Source organism: Podarcis muralis, chromosome Z (assembly GCF_964188315.1).
Source record: "Podarcis muralis chromosome Z, rPodMur119.hap1.1, whole genome shotgun sequence".
In the NCBI taxonomy this organism is placed as follows: Eukaryota; Metazoa; Chordata; class Lepidosauria; order Squamata; family Lacertidae; genus Podarcis; species Podarcis muralis.
Genome location: NC_135673.1, coordinates 22,950,177 through 22,970,081, shown reverse-complemented (window position 1 = coordinate 22,970,081; position 19,905 = coordinate 22,950,177). Strand labels below are relative to the sequence as shown.

Genomic DNA, 19,905 nt, shown 5'->3' with positions numbered 1-19,905 from the left:
CAAGATGAAAAAAATCGCAAGACGACAAAACTCGCGGAACGAATTAATTTCGTCTTGCAAGGCACCACTGTAGTTTTATCAAAAAGAGTCATTACATTGCAACACCAGATATTTCATAAACAATGCAAAAGTAATAGAAACAACAGTGTATGTACATACTTCAGTCTTCTGTCCCAGAAAGCAGGTGTTCCAGGCACAATGGTTTTAATGAAGAATGGATGGTTCCCTTTGTTTTCTTCAAACCCACCAACTATGCTGAATCCCCAGCTCTCAGAGTTGCTTTTACGCAGGATAATGTCTTGACAGCAATGGAGGTGACTGAAATAGAAAACAGAGAGCACTCTTTGGCTTCCATATAGAATTCCCACTTTCGTTTTTTATGTGGAGACTGTATTAACTTTCACCTTTATGGCATTCCTGGCTTAACCCCGTCTAGTGTTAGAGGAAGCTAAGCAGGAAATGCCAAGTCTGTGCTACATTTGAGCATTCCTTGAAATCAATACAATTATGAGATCATTGTCAGTAGCAGCACTGCTGCTTGAGAATCAATATCTGGTTTCTGGTGGATCATGCACCAGAAACAAAGACTGCATTCAGCATGCAGGTTCTTTGATCAAAAGCAAATACGATGTTGGAAAAGGCCACCTTGATCAAACACCCAAATCAGGACCTTTCTTTGAAATGGAGTTTTGTACTAAACTTTAAATATATATATAGTATATGTGTAACAATATGGGCTGGAGTGGATTTTCAGAATTATAAAATGCCCTCCAAAGTCACAAAATTCCCAGCATTTGAGAATAAATTTTGGATCCCTTTCACCATCACAATATACTGTGACAAGTGAAGATGTAACACTGACCTACAAACTGCGCTTTCTAAACAAATGCTCCCTCCTCCCCTCTTTTGAAGCAATTTCCCCATACCTTAGTTCCGTCATAATACATGCTGGTCCCACTATCAGAATGCTCATCTGAAATCTCAGTTATCTGAACACAAAGAATTATACCCAAACCTCACTACACAAACAGCTGATTCAGATATCCCAAAAGTTGGAGTTTGTCCACTTCCTTAATTGTGCTGGTTGGCAGCAGCCATTTCATGCAGAAACCAGGGAGGGAGGGAGGCAGAACAGACAAATCATGGATTAGAAATGTTCTCATAGGTGTATAATGGAAATAGTCAGCTTGCTATGCGAATGCTCACATAACAAACAATTGACTGGCAACACATTGTGTTTGGAAAGTGATGCCTGAGTGTAATGGTTTGCAAACAAATCTCAAACAATAGCTACAGTCACTGGTTTAGAAGAGCACTATAGTTTGTGTCAGTGCCCATGTTACATGAAGCTATGGTTAATGGCTAGAAAGGAGGTGAGAAAGGAACACACATCCAGGAAGCCTGCTCTAGCTTTGAAAACTATGTTATGCAGTGCTATGCCTGTAAAATGCTTAATTGTGACCTTGGTTGGAAAAGAACTTGGCCATTCTTTTCTCCATATAAGATTTTCAAAAATATTGTAAAAAAGTTGGGGCCAGTCCAAAAGGAGAGGGCATTTTTTCTAAACATTTTGGAACTACCAAAAAAAATTAATGGTGATTTCTTCAAAATGGGTTGAAAGCCTTGCCCCCACACTATATGAACAACTTGCTTGTTGTCTATGCCTTCTAAAATAGAAAAGGTATAAACAGTCCTCAAATCAACAGTCAAAGAGAAGCTGGCTATTGTTTCCAAATCAACACTCTCTACAGTCACTCGTTCTAATGCCACCCAACACTCCACTCCATTCCCCTTCTGTCAATCATGCCTCCACTAGCTCTTCTGCTGCAACTATGCTGTGTATTTTTGAAGCCCCGACCTGGCCACAGTGATCCATGCGATGGTCACCTCCAGGCTTGACTACTGTAATTCGCTCTACGCGGGGCTGCCCTTGAAGGCTGTCCCAGAAACTCCAGCGGGTGCAGAATGCTGCAGCGAGGCTCCTCATGGGGTCTCTGCCATGGCAGCATATTCACCCAGTGCTTTTCCAGCTGCACTGGCTCCTGGTGGAGTACAGGGTCAGATTTAAGGTGCTGCTTTTGACCTTTAAAGCCATTCACGGCCTAGGACCCTTGTACCTACGGGACTGCCTCTCCCAGTATGCCCCACGGAGAGCCTCAAGGTCCATAAATAGCAAAACCCTAGTGGTCCCGGGCCCTAAGGAAGTTAGATTGGCTTCAACCAGAGCCAGGGCCTTTTCAACTCTGGCTCCGGTCTGGTGGAACGCTCTGCCTCATGAGACCAGGGCCCTGCGGGATCTGATTTCTTTCCGCAGGGCCTGTAAGACAGAGTTGTTCCACCTGGCCTTTGGCTTGGAGCCAATTTGATTCCCTCCCTCTCTTTCTTTTTTCCTTTCCTTCTCCTCCCGCGATGAGGCTACATTTTAATATTTTAATGGTTCAATATTTTAATGTTGTATTTTAATTTTGTTTTTAAGTTGTATTCATTAACTTGTTTTTATTATTGCTTGTAAGCCGCTCTGAGCTCGGCCTTGGCTGGGGAGGGCGGGGATATAAATAAAAATTATTATTATTATTATTACAATGGAGTGGTATCACATATTATGGACAAAGGAGAGATGCAGGAGTCTTTGATGGCAAACTCACTTTTGTCTTCACATCTGGCAGCATCTTCCTGGAGTATATTTTATAGCCTGAATCCACAAAGGCCACATCAACTTGATGTTGATTCTGCCTTCTGTCTCCTGGATCCTTGCCCATCCTGGCTTATAAAAGCTAGCCGGGAAGGACTGGGCGATGGGCTTCGTGGGGTGGTGAATGCTTCCCTCCATGAGGGAGCCTTCCCAGACCCGCTGAAAGAGGCGGTTATTAAACCGCTTCTTAAAAAACCATCTTTAGATGCAGCCACGATGGCCAACTATCGCCCAGTCTCAAATCTTCCATTCTTGGGCAAGGTGATTGAGCGAGCGGTTGCCGAACAACTCCAGGCACGCCTGGAAGAAGCGGACCATTTGGATCCCTTCCAGTCGGGATTCAGGCCTCATCATGGGACTGAAACTGCCTTGGTCGCACTGGTTGATGATCTCCGGCGGGCTAGGGACAAAGGTGAGAGCTGTTTCCTAGTTCTGCTGGATCTCTCAGCGGCGTTTGATACCATCGACCATAACATCCTTCTGGACCGTCTTCAGGGGCTGGGAGCTGGAGGCACTGTTATACAGTGGTTCCGCTCCTTCCTCCTGGGCCGGGTTCAGAAAGTGGTGGTGGGGGATGAGTGTTCAGACCCCTGGGCCCTCACTTGTGGGGTGCCTCAGGGTTCGGTCCTCTCCCCCATGCTTTTCAACATCTACATGAAGCCGCTGGGAGAGATCATCAGGGGATTTGGGCTGGGTGTTCATCAGTATGCAGATGATACCCAGCTCTACCTCTCTTTTAAATCAGAACCAGTGAAGGCAGTGAAGGTCCTGTGTGAGTGCCTGGAGGCGGTTTGAGGTTGGATGGCGGCTAACAGATTGAGGTTGAATCCTGACAAGACAGAAGTACTGTTTTTGGGGGACAGGACGCGGGCAGGTGTGGAGGATTCCCTGGTCCTGAATGTGCCCCTGAAGGACCAGGTGCGCAGCCTGGGAGTCATTCTGGACTCACAGCTGTCCATGGAGGCACAGGTCAAATCTGTGTCCAGGGCAGCTGTTTACCAGCTCCATCTGGTACGTAGGCTGAGACCCTATCTGCCTGCAGACTGTCTCACCAGAGTGGTACATGCTCTGGATATCTCCAGCTTGGACTACTGCAATGCACTCTACGTGGGGCTACCTTTGAAGGTGACTCGGAAACTACAACTAATCCAGAATGCGGCAGCTAGACTGGTGACTGGGGACGGCCGCCAAGACCATATAACACCGGTCTTGAAGGACCTACATTGGCTCCCAGTACGTTTCCGAGCACAATTCAAAGTGTTGGTGCTGACCTTTAAAGCCCTAAACGGCCTCGGTCCAGTATACCTGAAGGAGCGTCTCCACCCCCATCATTCTGCCCGGACGCTGAGGTCCAGCGCCGAGGGCCTTCTGGCGGTTCCCTCATTGCGAGAAGCAAAGCTACAGGGAACCAGGCAGAGGGCCTTCTTGGTAGTGGCGCCCGCCCTGTGGAACGCCCTTCCAGCAGATGTCAAAGCGATAAACAACTACCTGACATTCAGAAGACATCTTAAGGCAGCCCTGTTCAGGGAAGTTTTTAACGTGTGATATTTTACTGTATTTGTGGTTTTTATGGAAGCCGCCCAGAGTGGCTGGGGAGGCCCAGCCAGATGGGCGGGGTATAAATAATAAATTATTATTATTATTATTACTTCTAAGACAGAGTGGATCAGTTCAATCAAGCTATGATTTCTAATAATTGGTAAACATAGGTTAGAACTCAAACCATGGTTTCAAAACATCTGAGAGGTAGGAAAATATGGTTTATTTTAATAACTTTTAAAAAAGACATATTTAAAAGGCTTTTAGACCATTTTTTAAGCAAAGATGCCACTCAAACAGGTTTGCAGCTACATACAAATATAAATCCCTAAACTTCAATTTTTAAACCAGTTAAAAGTAATATCCAATTCCATCTCACAAATATGCAAGTCAGTGTACCAACAAAAAGCCCATCTAGCACATTAAAAAAGCCAGCATTTGGCAACACAAATTAGCCTCCCAAAGCCATGGTAAGAAAATGGATATTTAAGGCCCATTTAAATGAGCAAAGGGAGGTGATTTGCTTTACATCAGTTGAATTCCTTAACTGGGGAATGGGCTGACTTGTTTGTCTTCCTTTGCATTCTGTGCTCTAAATTTTATAAATTTACTCTCGCCTGCAGTTTCTGGGAAAAAGCAGGGCAATGGCCCTAATCATGGTTTGTTAATTCAGATATCAGGCCAAACCATAGTTAAGCTAATTTTGGTTCAATCTCTTAGTCACTGATTTCTCAGTACATTTTAGAATTCTTTTCTTTTAAAAATACTTTCAAGCATCACTTTCCAAAGGCACGACTGGGAGTACTGAAAGCTTTGGTTTTCTTATGTGCTTTAGTTTCATAGGCAAGACTAATTGATCAAAGCAAGTCATACTTTCGTTTACAATATTTTAACCAAAATAGATCAACTAAAATGTAACTAACATACCGTTACTGGGAAAATTTCCCAGAGTGACATCAAGCAGAAAGACTTACCTAGGCAATCCAAGCCACATGATCCAGAGAGGAGCCCAGCTAGCCCAGCTAAACCCACTTTCCCTGGTATCTGGTGCCTCAGTAAATTCAGATGTCTTTTCCGTTACCACAATTTCCAAGGCTTTCAATGTCACTGTGTGCAGTGCTGCATTTGATTTCAGCGCAGAGACTGCTTCACTGTAGTTAAGATGAGTCAGATCAACATTGTTTATACTCAGCAGTACATCTCCTGTTTTGTAAAAAAAAAAAAAAGGACGAGTTATAATATATAACATTATATTTATAGGTAAAAAGGTAAAGGACCCCTGGATGGTTAAGTCCAGTCAAAGGCGACTATGGGGTTGTGGTGCTCATCTCGCTTTCAGGCCAAGGGAGATGGCATTTGTCCACAGACAGCTTTCCGGGTCATGTGGCCAGCATGACTAAACTGCTTCTGGTGCTACAGAACACTGACAGAAACCAGAGCGCACGGAAATGCTGTTTACCTTCCCACCGCAGTGGCACCAATTTATCTACTTGCACTGGTGTGCTTTTGAACTGCTAGATTGGCAGAAGCTGGGACAGAGCAACAGGAGCTCACCCCGCGGGGATATATATAAATATATATAAAAACACCATTTCTTTGTACAGTCATACCTCATGTTGTGTCCGCTTCAGGTTACGTGCTTTTATGTTGCGTCCCGCGGCAACCCGGAAGTACCGGAATGGATTACTTCCAGGTTTCGCCACTCGTGCATGCACAGAAGCACTAAATCACACCATGCGTGTGTGCAGATGCGGCACTTTGGTTTGTGTCAGTTCCATGTTACGGGCGGGCCTCTGGAACAGATCCCGTCTGTAACACGAGGTTCCACTGTATAGCTATTTAAACCTTTGCAATTTCCTTAGTACAAAATGACATGGCACTTTGTTCTCTTAATGCTAGCCCATGTACCAAATTTAAAAAGCAGGCACTCCAAAGCATCTTACCTCTTTTAATTCTACCATCTCTGAAGAGGCATCCAACAGGCTGTACGCTAGTTACATAAATAGGGAGTTTATTTTTACTGTCTCTTCCACCTCCAATAGTTATTCCCAGAGATTCTTTTGGCTCCTTCTTTATGTTAACTAACTTCTCCTGGCTGAGGTAACCTTGAGGGAGTGCCTGAAAGAGGAGAATGGAGAGAAATAACAGCATGTATATTAATAAGATAGCAAAAAACAGGATGTGGGGGGAAATAACTCCATGAAGCTAGTGTTTTAAAACCCTGATATTTTAGGATAAGGAATCACCACTTTTAGCTATTTCTGCTCTATCTCTCTCCCTCTCTCTCTCCCCGCCTCCCACCCTTAAGGGATTAAGGGCTGTGTGATGATCATCTATTTAGAAATAGCTAAAGAGAATGGGAAATGGATGGGAATAAACTATTGGGGATGCACACTTTGTTTCCAACTTTAGCACCTCTTTCACAGAAACCAGGACCCCATGTGACCCAGATGATACTACATATGGTTACTCAATATTTTAATACACTGAATGACTAGATCATATTTGCCCTTGTTGTGTGCACAGCATGGAGTAGTAACTGGCTATAGTATTTCCGCAGCATACACATGATTTTTGTGGTGTTATTTAATGGATATGTGCTTCAAGTTATAAGAGTTTTAGCAGTCAGGCAGTGTGGATCCAACATGAATGAACAATAATCATAATCAAAATTTGGGAAATTGATATATATATGAAAAGCAATAGAATATGACAACTATATCAATCACATAGTGATTAAACTGCAACTGCTTTTGGCTCACATTCTACAGGGAAGTCTGTAGATTCCTACTAATAATTTCAAATTACAAAACCAATTAGTGCCTTTCTGCCTAACAGTGAAGCCCTCCCACTTACTCTCCCATGCAGTGGAAAGCACTTGGCTGGCATTTAGCCATGTTTTGAAGTTGGCTTGTTAAGAAGCTGACCAGCTTGATTTTAAACCAAAAGCTTTGGTTCGTTAATTGGGATTCTGTGAAAATGAAACTAAATGCTAGTATGAACTCAAGGCTTTTAATGGTTTTGTTCCTGCTTGCGTACACAGCACTAAACTACTGCTGTGTGAACAAACCCAATTACTACCAAGTTCCAATTAACATTTTCAGTTCACCTTTCTCAACATAAAGGTAAAGGGACCCCTGACCATTAGATCCAGTCGTGGCCGACTCTGGGGTTGCGGCGTTCATCTCGCTTTATTGGCCAAGGGAGCCGGCGTACAGCTTCCGGATCATGTGGCCAGCATGACTAAGTCGCTTCTGGAGAACCAGAGCAGCACACAGAAATGCCGTTTACCTTCCCACCGGAGCAGTACCTATTTATCTACTTGCACTTTGACGTGCTTTCGAACTGCTAGGTTGGCAGGAGCAGGGACCGAGCAACGGGAGCTCACCCCGTCGCGGGGATTTGAACCGCCACCTTCTGATCAGCAAGTCCTAGGCTCTGTGGTTTAACCCACAGCGCCACCCGCGTCCCTCCAATGGTTCTAATGGTAATGATCATTATAACCAATGTGAGGGCAGGTCAGTATGGAGCACAATTGAAAATCTTACCTCTAACCCCAAATTAACCAACACTACCCTATAAAACTCAAGAAAAAAGTGTTTTTAAAAGTCCAGTCATCCTGTCAGGCCATGAGGAAGGAATGTAATAAAATGAATATAGGAGAGATAAATTTCTTGCACAAACAGCTTTATGACAGCATCAAACTATAAAGCACTTGACTGAAAAATTAAAACACCACATGAAAGGTTCTCAACCAGTTCAATAAGTTTTTTTTCCACACATAAGGCAATTTAAATAAACAACAATCTGCAAGGGACTGTCATCAGAATGACACTCTGTTCAAGTTCCCCTTACAAGAGGAGGGGAGAGCATCTGGTTATGTTTCTATAAGGGTTGTCAGGATGGCAGGTTTCAAGATTAATGTATTAATCTTCTACTCTCAAAGCATATCACAAAGTACAATTATTGTGGTGTGGGGAGCCTGAAACCTATAGAGAGCAATGAAATTTAGCATTACTTCCTTTTAGAAATTTACTTTGCTCTTTGGAACAACTAAAACATCTTGAAAATCCTTCTTAGAATGCATTTTAGCAATGTGGAATAGCATTAGAGGTTTTTACAATCTGGATTTCCACATTTAAAAGATTGAATAATCAGGGGTTTACCAATTTATTTTGTGGGTATTTACAACAGTTAGCCAACAACAAAAATACAGTAAATGTAACAGATCTTTTTTACACACTCCAAAATTAATGAAGGTATTGAGGCCAACAGCTACATGATATTAAACAGGTGATAATAAACATAGCCTGTTCTAGTCCTACTTATGCTATTGCACCCTATTCTCACTTATTATTCCAAAACTTACTACCTACATAGGCTACTTTAGAGGAAGAAGCCATTTTCCCATCAGGATCTCTTCTCTCCCCTACCTTCACCAATTCCAGACACCTTCCACTAGCTTTTAACTGAAGAAGAATCTTCATTTGCTCCACATCCATCCCAATGGAGAAACTTCATTTTGGTAAAGAGCAGGCACCCCCAAATTTGGCCCTCCAGCTGTTTTCAGACTGCAGCTCCCATCATCCCTAGCTAACAGGACCAGTGGGCAGGGATGACGGGAATTGTAGTCCCAAAACAGCTGGAGGGCCAAGTTTGGGAGTGCCTTCACACTCCCCCTGACTGGTGGTTGTCATCTAACCAAATCTAAACACTATCAGTCCTACTCAAGCAAAAAACAACAACTTTCAAGCCAAATTATACTCCTATTCAGGTGTGCTTGGGGAAGAGGTAGGGGCGCATGTGCCAGTCCCACCCCCAACATCCCATTCCTATGTTCAATGCTTTATTATTAATTATTTTTATTATTACAAATAATTTATTAATCACCTTCTAAACCACCATCTCAAGGTGATTTATACATAACCTTTCTGTATTGATCAGGAACCCTGATAAAATTTTATTGACCCATTTTACTAGTGTTGTTAGGGACGCGGGTGGCGCTGTGGGTAAGCCTCAGCGCCTAGGGCTTGCCAATCGAAAGGTTGGCGGTTCGAATCCCCGCGGCGGGGTGCGCTCCCGTTGTTTGGTCCCAGCGCCTGCCAACCTAGCAGTTCGAAAGCACTCCCGGGTGCAAGTAGATAAATAGGGACCGCTTACTAGCGGGAAGGTAAACGGTGTTTCCGTGTGCGGCTCTGGCTCGCCAGAGCAGTGATGTCACGCTGGCCACGTGACCCGGAAGTGTCTCCGGACAGCGCTGGCCCCCGGCCTCTTGAGTGAGATGGGCGCACAACCCTAGAGTCTGTCAAGACTGGCCCGTACGGGCAGGGGTACCTTTACCTTACAAGTGTTGAAGACCATACTCTCAGTTAAAACTGAACAGCAGCATGGCCCAACAAGCCATGTGACCTTCATGAACCAAGCATGTCCTTTAAAATATGCTCTGGAATTTTCTGCAATGGAACACTGAGATGCCATGGCAAACACACAGTGGTTTCATCAATAATGAGTCTATGGGTTGTTGTTGTTTAAAGGATTTCTTGAGTGTAGAAAGCCGGGGCGGGGCGGGGGGGCTGGAGAGACCCTGTTCAGAAGACAGTTTCTTTTCCTGTAAAAAATATTAGACCTATAAGCAAAATCTACATCATTTGCTCAGGAGATCATGAATGTGGAGTTGTTTTTAATATAAACCCATATTTTATCACTCACCGTCTGGCCTTTTCTCATATCTGGTGGTACTATTTGCATAATACCCAGTACTCAAGGAATCAAGCCAATCCCTACCCAAAACCAGAACTTAAAATCACCAATACCTTCTGGTAATTGGACTTCCATCGATAATGATTCTGTTCAGGTCTTCTGCGACGATGCACTGGGCTTCCTCCACTGCTACTGCTGCTGGTGTTTGATGCGCTGCCATCTTCAACAGTTTCTGGGAGTTGCACACCAGACTGATGGAGAACAACAAAGTTTACTCTCGCTTCACAAGTCTGTCAAGAAAGCCAAAAAGGAAGGAAGCTTAAAAAGATAATGTTCAAGCATGCAAATTTGCAGGATCTCTCCAGTGTGTCACTAGAAAAATTATAATAGGTGATTTGTATATTATAATGTACATATTATATTAAGTTATATATATTGAGACAGAGTCTCAAACAAATAAGTGCTTTTCTAAGCCCATATTCCCAGATCTACACTGGCTTGGTCATGTACATAGAATGGAAGATGGCAGGATCTCCAGTGGTATGCTCAGTGCTTTTTCTCTAGAAAACTAGTTGCCGGTACTCTAAGTGTCACACTTTTTAACACCCCCTCCCCCAAAAAGAGGTGCAGGTACATGAAGTAATTACATAAGTGCCACACTTTTTAACAACAAAAATAGAAGTGCTGGTACTGCGTACGCTTGAGTGCCCCCCGAGGGGGGGGGCCGGGAAGCACTGGCTAAACGTGATCTGACATGAAGGCTGGCAACATTAATCCCACCATATGGGAATCCCTTGCAGATGGCCGTAGTGCCTGGAGACGACAGCAAAAACCAAAGGAGAAATGACTGCTGGGAGGAGCGCAGAGAGAAGAAACATCATGGTGTATCTGCCCCAGCAAAACCAGACACCTGCATCCGCCCCAGCTGAAATAAAACATGTCTCTTCCATGCTGGTCTCTACAGCCACAACAGGAGCTGTAACTCTCCAACGGTTTACTTTACCCCCGATGGCACACACTTCCACTGTCTCTTGAGAAAGATGCCAACAATATAATAATATAATTATAATATGAATGCTGAAGTTAGTTCAGCACTTGGCTGCCAGGTTCTTTTAAAGTTCCAGTGCAGATACAAGACTGCCTCCCTCCAAATTATGGTTTACAAACCAGGAGACAACCCTTGCTTACTCATATTTCAATCAACGCCTATCTAATTCTAAAACTTGACATATCAAGCACAGGACAGCACTGCAACGAAGTGGGCAAACAGAGTGGATTGATTTAAATATTCAACAGGAAGCACTAATTTAAACTCTTCACTTGTATAGCTTACAGGCATATTGCATTAAAACAGAAATGAGAGGGGCAAACTGTGAAATCAATTTATTTTTGTTTGTCTATACATAGAGTATATGCAAAGACAACAAGCTGAACTTCCAAGTTTGCAAAAGGAAGAGACAGATCACAGCTTTGTTGTGCGAGTTAAAAATAAATAGTAAATAAACCAGGTTCAACTATCATCAATAAAAAGATCCCACTTGCAGTTCTGGGAAAGAGATCTCTTCATATTACCAAGGCTTCCCTCTTGCAACATTTGAAAATTCAGATAAGTTTAATTAGAGTGTTGACTGTGGCACTCCTTAAAGCAAGTGGTGGGGAATCTTTTTCAGCCAGAGTGCTGAATTCCCTCATGGCTAACATTCTGGGGGCCAAAGGCAAAAAGTGCCCATGGCAACAAATACAACACTTACCTTTGTAAAGCAATCTGGAGAGCCAAATTCAACCACAGGCCCCTAATTCCCCATCTGTGACTTAGTTACCTGGATTATCTGTGCAGCTGCTTCAGGAGTTCCCTGTCTTAGATCCTGGCCATTTATAGAGAGAACTTTATCATTCCGACTAAGTTTCCCATTTTTGGCTGCCAAGCCTCCATCTAGAAGGTCCAGAATGAAAATCCCAGGCTCATCTGTTTTTCTGATCAATTTGATGCCAAGAGGTTCAGATCGGTCTCTCTTTACAAGGGTAACATGGATCACTTCCTGGTTTACTGAACGGCTGGAATCCAGTTGCCCAGTTCTGGTGGTAAACCCTTTCTCTTGCAGTACTATGAAGTGAAACACAGCACAGCGCTGACGCAGTAAGGAGACAGCTTGAGCATGGGTCACACTGCTGATGTTGACGCCGTTCACCTTGGAAGGAAATAAAAACAAAGAGTTGATCACTATACTACCTGGTACAGAGCCTTGTACTATGATACCCTGTCCCTCCCTTCTTCCAGGAAAAAAAGAAAAAGAAAATATAGAATAAGAGCAATGAAGGGAGATAGATCGCCCTTCACAGGAGCAGTTCATTTCCTCAAGAATTTCTTTCATTTTTTAAAAAATCATTTCTCTTTTTACAACTGAAGCAATAAGAATAATCCAAATATAAAACACACAATTATTTTCAACTTCCCTTCCCCCCTTCCATGGTTCATTTTATTAATTTCTTTTCCATTACATATTCTAATTTTCCCAACATTTTCTTTTTCTCAATTTTATATCTCAATAATTCTTACTGCTGAATTTACTCTATTACTGTTAACTTTTTAATATGTTTACATTAGTTTTTCAAATAGTCTACAAAACATTTCCATTCTTCTTTAAATACTTTTTCATCCTGGTCTCTTATTCTGTTTGTCAAACTTGCCATATCTATATACTCTATTAACTTCATCTGCCATTCTTCCTTTGTTAGTATTGTAACTTCTTTCCACTTCAGAGCATATACCATTCATGCTGCTGCTGTTGTATACATAAAAAGTGATTTCTGGTCTTTAAATACACTTATGTCTATTATACCTAAAAGAAACATTTCTGGGCTTTTAACAAATGTCTTTTGAAACATTTTCTCCCAGTTCATTATATATAATATCCCAGTAAGTCTTAACTTTTTGCATGTCTACCACAGATGATAAAATGTACCTTCTTTTTCTTTACATTTCCAACAGATATGTGATTCAGATTTATACATCTTAGCTAATTAACTCGATGTCAGATACCACCTGTAAATCATTTTCATAAAGTTCACCCTCAATGTGTAACATGCTGTAAATTTTTTTTAAAAAAATTCCATAGTTTCTCCCATGCACTCATATCTATATTATGACCTATATCTCTTGCCCAGTGAATCATAGCTGATTTTACCAGTTCATCTTTTGTTTCCCATTCTAATAATAACTTGTACATTTTGAAAACCACTTTTCCTTTACTCTCAATAATCTTTCTTTCAAAATGTGAGCTTTGGGTCATAAAACCCCTCCACCTGTCCTATCTAAACAAATCATTTATCTGATGATACTGCAACCAGTCCGTTCCTGCCTCTCCAATTTTCTCAGCAATTTTTATTTCTCTATTATATCTTAATCAGGAGAGGCTATGCATGTTTTAAACTGGAGCTTGGACGCAGTCATAGGCTGGATGAGGGCAAAGAAGCACACGGACTGAATCCTGCTAAAACAAAAGCTCTTTGGGTGATAGGGCTGGGTGATATCTGGTTTTCAAAAGCACGATATATCACCAGCTAAACATCATGATATACAAATATATCACAATGCCTAAAAATTAAGAAGAATAATTTATTATTTATACCTCAGCCATCTGGCTGGGTTTCCCCAGCCACTCTGGGCGGCTTACAGCATATATAAGGTAAAGGTAAAGGTACCCCTGCCCGTATGGGCCAGTCTTGACAGACTCTAGGGTTGTGCGCCCATCTCACTCAAGAGGCCGGGGGCCAGCGCTGTCCGGAGACACTTCCGGGTCACGTGGCCAGCGTGACATCGCTGCTCTGGCGAGCCAGAGCCGCACACGGAAACGCCGTTTACCTTCCCGCTAGTAAGCGGTCCCTATTTATCTACTTGCACCCGGGGGTGCTTTCGAACTGCTAGGTTGGCAGGCGCTGGGACCGAATAACGGGAGCGCACCCCGCCGCGGGGATTCAAACCGCCGACCTTTTGATCGGCAAGCCCTAGGCACTGAGGCTTTTACCCACAGCGCCACCCGCGTCCCTACAACATATATAAAACATAGTAAAATATCAAACATTAAAAACTTCCCAATACAGGGCTAACTTGAGATGTCTTCTAAAAGTTATGTAGTTCATCATCTCTTTGACATCTGAAGGGAGGGCGTTCCACTGGGAAGGCGCCACTACCAAGATGGTCTTCTGCCTGGTTCCCTGTAACTTTGCTTCTCGCAGTGAGGGAACCACCAGAAGGCCTTTGGAGGATGTAACTATGTAGAGGCAAACAGGGCAATGTCCTGGCAACTGCTACTACAACTTAAAGGTCTAAAACTGATAAATGTTTACCTTAATATATTGTTACAACTGTTATTTTATAGTACATATTATTTTTAAATTAGCACATTTTCTATAAAATGTGGAGGGAAACTTTTTAGGGAGAACCACATCTTCAGCATCTTGCAATCTTGGCAAATCCTTTTTTTTTTAATACAGACATGAAGGAGTCCAATAGATTCTAAATATTATTTTCTGCTGTATTAGTCTTAATTTAAGATTAAGTCTCAGAAAGTTGCTGGGCTATACAAACTAGTTAGGAGATGTTGTAACTGAAGGTACTGCCACTGGGCCCCATCTGGTAGATGATATTTTTGTCTTAAAACAATATAACTGTAAAACTCATCTTCCTCATCTATCAGTTGGTCCAGAGTCGAAACACCTGCTCGCATCCAATTTTTCCATATTCTCATATTTGTAGCAATTTTTAATATTGTGTTTCCCAACAAGGTGAGTTTGGCATGTGAGTATGGATCAAATTTATTTTTATTAGATAATACGTTCCATATTTTTCTAACTGACTTAGTTGTTTCTAGAGACACCGGAGATTTCAAGTATTTTGATCCCATTATTGTCCAGCCCACTAAAGGTGCTTATATGCATACTCTAAAGTTGCCCACATTGGAAAATTAAAACCAACAGTGGGTTTCCAGAATTCAATACATGACAGTAAATAAGCTTCTGTGCATGTGTGATTTAGCGCTTCTGCGCATGCGGCAAACCCGGAAGTAACCCGTTCCGGTACTTCCGGGTTTGCCGTGGATGTTCACCAGAATGGACGCTAGACAAGGCAGACGTTCACGGAGGTATTACTGTACTTCTTGAAAGAATGTGTAATCAGATTTTGACCTACTGGCATCAATTCCAAATGGACCAATTAATAGCATAGCCATATATTTTACCAAAAGCATCAATCATTTGCATCAAAATGGGAATGCTAGTCTGAGGTTTCAAAATAAACAAAAAAATATTGTCAGCAAATAAAACTAATTTATATTTGAATGTATTATGAACTACACTGTAAATATCACAATGCAAATGTTAAAAAGCAATGGTGAGTGTGGAAATCCTTGTCTGGTTCCTCGGGCCTGAGGAAAAGTGGCAGACATAATACCATTCACTTTGATTCTTGATGCAGGTTCTTCATACGTTACTTTAATCCATTTTATGAAATCCAATGAAAATCCAAATTTAAGTAAAGCTACTTAACGCGGGTAGTGCTGTGGTCTAAACCACAGAGCCTATGGCTTGCCGATCAGAAGGTTGGTGGTTCGAATCCCCGCAACAGGGTGAGCTCCCATTGTTCGGTCCCTGCTCCTGCCCACCTAGCAGTTTGAAAGCACATCAAGTGCAAGTAGATAAATAGGTACGCTCCAGCGGGAAGGTAAACGGCATTTCCGTGAGCTGCTCTGGTTCATCAGAAGTGGCTTAGTCATGCTGGCCACATGACCCGGAAGCTGTCTGCGGACAAACGCCGGCTCCCTCGGCCTATAGAGCGAGATGAGCGCTGCAACCCCAGAGTCGTCCATGACTGGACCTAACGGTCAGGGGTACCTTTACCTTTACTTCCATATACTGTTTATAGATTTTTGTCAAAAGCCTTTTCAGCATCTAGCGATGTGATTACAAATGGTCTTTATTTTTATTTAGAGCTACCAAATCCACCACTAATCTAATATCATCTGCAGCTTATCTTGTTTTTATAAAGCCAGTCTGGTCACTCTTGATTATCGCTGCTATTACCTGCTGAATTTTATTTGCTAGAATCACTGTTAGGATCTTTATATCAACATTGATCAAGGATATAGAGCAATAGTTTGTGCACTGTGTATGGTATTTATCTGGTTTGGGAATAACTGTAATGTAAGCTTGATTAAATATTGTTGACAAAATACCTTCATGAAGTATCTCATCATATAATTGATGAAGTTTTGGTGCCAATATATCTATATATGACTTATACCATTCAGTGGGGAATCCATCCAATCCTAGTGTTTTGTCACTTCGTCATTTTAAGGATAGTTTGATATCCACTTAAATGAATAGATTCTTATTATAGTGGATATTCTTTTCTTCCAAATCTTTACACCAGTTTAAATACTTTCAAAATGCTCCCATATATCTCCTCCCCTTGCAAACTAATTTTCAAACATGATTTTGCATTTTAGTGTCCTGGAATTGATTTGTAATTTTACTCTAAAGCCTTTTAATTATATCAAACCTACTTCCAGGATATGGTCTCCAGGCGCTATTTTTCCATCTGCAGCAACAACTGAATCCCGAAGAACTTCTTGGACAACAATGTTGCCTAGTGGGGTGTCTTTACCCCCAACTATCCGCATCCCAAGTTCTTCCTCAGGGTCTTCTCGGTGAATTTCAATTGTAGTTGTCTCTGCTAAAAGACTGGCTCTTTGGGGTAAATCTGAAAGTTAGAATCAGAGATGGGAGAGGGAAGACAAAGGAGACACACTTGCAGAACAAATCTAGAAATTTTAAATACTGGTGACCTATTTCACTGATTCTGAACAGCTCAGTATGCAAAATAAGTATAACTTTCCATTTCCTAAGACTTAATTTTCCTTTATTCCTAGCAAAACAGAAACAAAGGTGAACTATACAGGATGTTTTCAAAAGAGCACTTTTGTCCCCTCTCCTTGGTTCATCTGTGGATATGTATTGTACAAATACAGTACAATCAACAGCACCTGTGCTTATTATGGACAGAAATAAATAAACTGAAATAGAAACTTAAATAAACAGGGCTATGTATTCTACACTTCTTAAAAACTTAAATACTGCTCCAATGGAACTCCTGCACTGAGAAAATCTGAACTATGCAATCTATATAAACAATGCAAATGACTATTTGACTATTTCCTCTTATTTAGGTTTTATTATTCATAGGAGAGTAAAAAATCTATGCAAGACACTGAATCCCTGCTTACAAACTACTAGAAATCCTACAAAGCTAAAGTGGTGCCTCACAAGACGAAATTAATTCATTCCGCGAGTTTTTTCGTCTTGCGATTTTTTCGTCTTGCGAAGCACGGTTTCGGAAAAGTTTTGGAAAAGCTTCAAAAATCACCAGTCTTCAAAAACCTCAAAAAAGGCTACCACACCGCGTGCTATGAGTTGCTCCTCAAAGTCAAGTCGCAACTGTATTAACGGTGTTAAGAAAAAGGAAACAAACTTGCAAGACGTTTCCGTCTTGCAAAGCAAGCCCATAGGGAAATTCGGCTTGCGAAGCAACTCAAAAAACCAAAAACCCTTTCGTCTTGCGAGTTTTCCATCTTGCGAGGCATTCGTCTTGCAAGGTATAACTGTACTTATTTGGCTTCTAAGATTTCAAATGCATTGTTCACACACTTTCAAACATGTATCTTTGCAACTTACCTTTAAAAAAATAAAAAAAATAAAGTCAAGATTCTTAGAAAATTGGGTTCTGCCCCCAGTACAGCAAAACCTCAGCTCCTGAACACCTCCATTTTGGAACTTTCGGCTCCCCAACGCTGAAAACCCGGAAGTAAATGTTCCAGTTTTTGAATGTTTTTCGGAAACTGAACGTCCAGCACAGCTTCCGCTTGAGTGCAGGAAGCTCCTGCAACCAATTGCAAGCCGTGCCTCGGTTGTCGAACATTTCGGAAGCCAAACAGGCTTTTGGAATGGGTTACGTTCGACAACTGAGGTCTGACTGTACCACAATTTGAGCAGCCTTGCTTATAAAACTGTAGCTTTCGACTCTTTTACCACAAACTAATGAATTTTTGTAAACTTATCAGATGGAATGAAAACTAAAATAATTTTTGCAAAGGCAGGCTTGCTTTATCTGACCATAGAATTCATTCTGAGAGATGAATGCATACCTTCTTCACTCCCATCAAAGGCTGGATTAATCAATCCAGGTTCCGGTGTCTCCAGGGAAACCACTGCAGCTATTGAACTTCCAGAAACAAGGGACGGCACTGCGTTCAATATCTCAGGCTCCTTTACAGTACTCGCTTCCTGTCTGGAAAGAGAATCTGCCTTCAACCTGAAGCGAGGATTCTTTTTCCTTTCAAGATGAGCTTTGAACTTCTTGAACCCAGGACACCTGCATGAGAAGGCAAACATCTATGAAAGGAGATGTATCTTTCATTACACACCATTATGATAGGGACATGAAAGTACTTCACAAAGCAACACAAGTTTTGACAACCACACAGTTTCCACTGACAGGATGGGTGGGGCGGCTGCTTTCACGTAGTTTGCCTATCCAATATGCAGATGTCATTGTCAGCTTAAATAAATCAGTAAGTTTAAGAAATCAGAGAGGAGAGAAAGCCATTACTTTCATTTGCTATGGAGTAACTCTCATTTGCTCCCTTGTTTGCTAATCAAGCACTGTATGTTATTTACAATATATGCATCTTTTAATGCATAAGCAAATATTTGGGACTGAAGAAGAGAAAAGAATTGCTGTGAATTACCGTATTTTTCACTCTATAAGACGCACCAGACCACAAGACGCACCTAGTTTTTGGAGGAGGAAAACAAGAAAAAAAATATTCTGAATCTCAGAAGCCAGAACAGCAAGAGGGATCGCTGTGCAGTGAAAGCAGCAATCCCTCTTGCTGTTCTGGCTTCTGGGATAGCTGTGCAGCCTGCATTCGCTTCATAAGACGCACACACATTTCCCCTTACTTTTTAGGAGGGAAAAAGTGAGTCTTATAGAGCAAAAAATAGGGTAAGCATATTGGTAGTCCAAGCCTTTAGTTTTCAAGAGGTGACCATATATTTTCTAATGATTTCTGTCAAGTCAATTATATAACAGGTTACAGTGATTCATTTATTTAAGTTTGCTTAGCTCAAAGAATTTTTTTCAACTTCAGCTTTGTCTAGGGCTGCCAAGGAATGAACAAGACAGCAAATTTAGACTCCCAGATGCATTAGAGCTTAGTGGTATTGGGGGGGGGGGGTGCGTGCACATTGATGAGTCAAAATGAGGACTTGTTGGCACTAAGTTTGCATTTATGTTAATAAGGATCCCCCTTTTTTCTTTGGTTTATCAGTGATGCTGCCAAGTATTATCATTAGTGTGTATTTAAGTTTTGACAATTAGGGCAAAAATTAACTAGGAAGCATCTCATCCTCTAAATTAAAAAAAAACCCATAAGCTAGTGGTGAACGACTATATCTCCAGTGTAGCTTTATATTTGACTCAGCATCCATATTCCTCAACTCAAAAGTTTCCATACAGCCCACCAAAGCACTATGACCAAAATCCTCAAGCCATATACTTCGGAAATACTCCTCAATGATACTGATTCAGAAGAACATTAGAACTACACTCTATTTAGTTAGGAGAACCATGTTTCAGAGGAACCGTAACTATTCATGTTTATTTGAGACTCTGTACCAGGTGTTACCAGGTGGGTTTAAGTCTTAAATGTAAATAGATTATCCATTTATAACCCATTGGCTCAATTTAAAAGCCAAATTAGCAGCAGTCTCACATATTTTCTTCCATCCTACTCTCTCTTGGCTTCACTTTCAGCTTGCAGAGATGGCAAATGTTCAAACTACTGTTTGTGTTGAATAAGATAAGAGTCAAGCCAACTGAGAAGGAAGGAGGGAAGTCACAAATCCATGGCCCATTTCCA

General features: G+C 41.7%; 1 protein-coding gene across 2 annotated transcripts in view; it reads right to left on the bottom strand.

Annotated features, from left to right (window-relative positions):
* LOC114589150 (ligand of Numb protein X 2-like) overlaps positions 1–19,905 on the bottom strand; it is a 46,236-nt gene that overhangs the window by 4,525 nt on the left and 21,806 nt on the right. For both annotated transcript variants that reach the window (XR_013391393.1, XM_028715283.2), the window contains exons 3-9: positions 18,130–18,356; positions 16,492–16,688; positions 11,752–12,120; positions 10,045–10,221; positions 6,175–6,349; positions 5,206–5,434; positions 160–318 (exon numbers count right to left, since the gene is read on the bottom strand). Coding sequence is in view for 1 of the 2 variants with exons in the window: in XM_028715283.2 (XP_028571116.1) it covers positions 160–318; positions 5,206–5,434; positions 6,175–6,349; positions 10,045–10,221; positions 11,752–12,120; positions 16,492–16,688; positions 18,130–18,356 (1,533 nt within the window). In the remaining variant the exon portion in view is untranslated. The remainder of the gene's footprint in view (positions 1–159; positions 319–5,205; positions 5,435–6,174; positions 6,350–10,044; positions 10,222–11,751; positions 12,121–16,491; positions 16,689–18,129; positions 18,357–19,905) is intronic.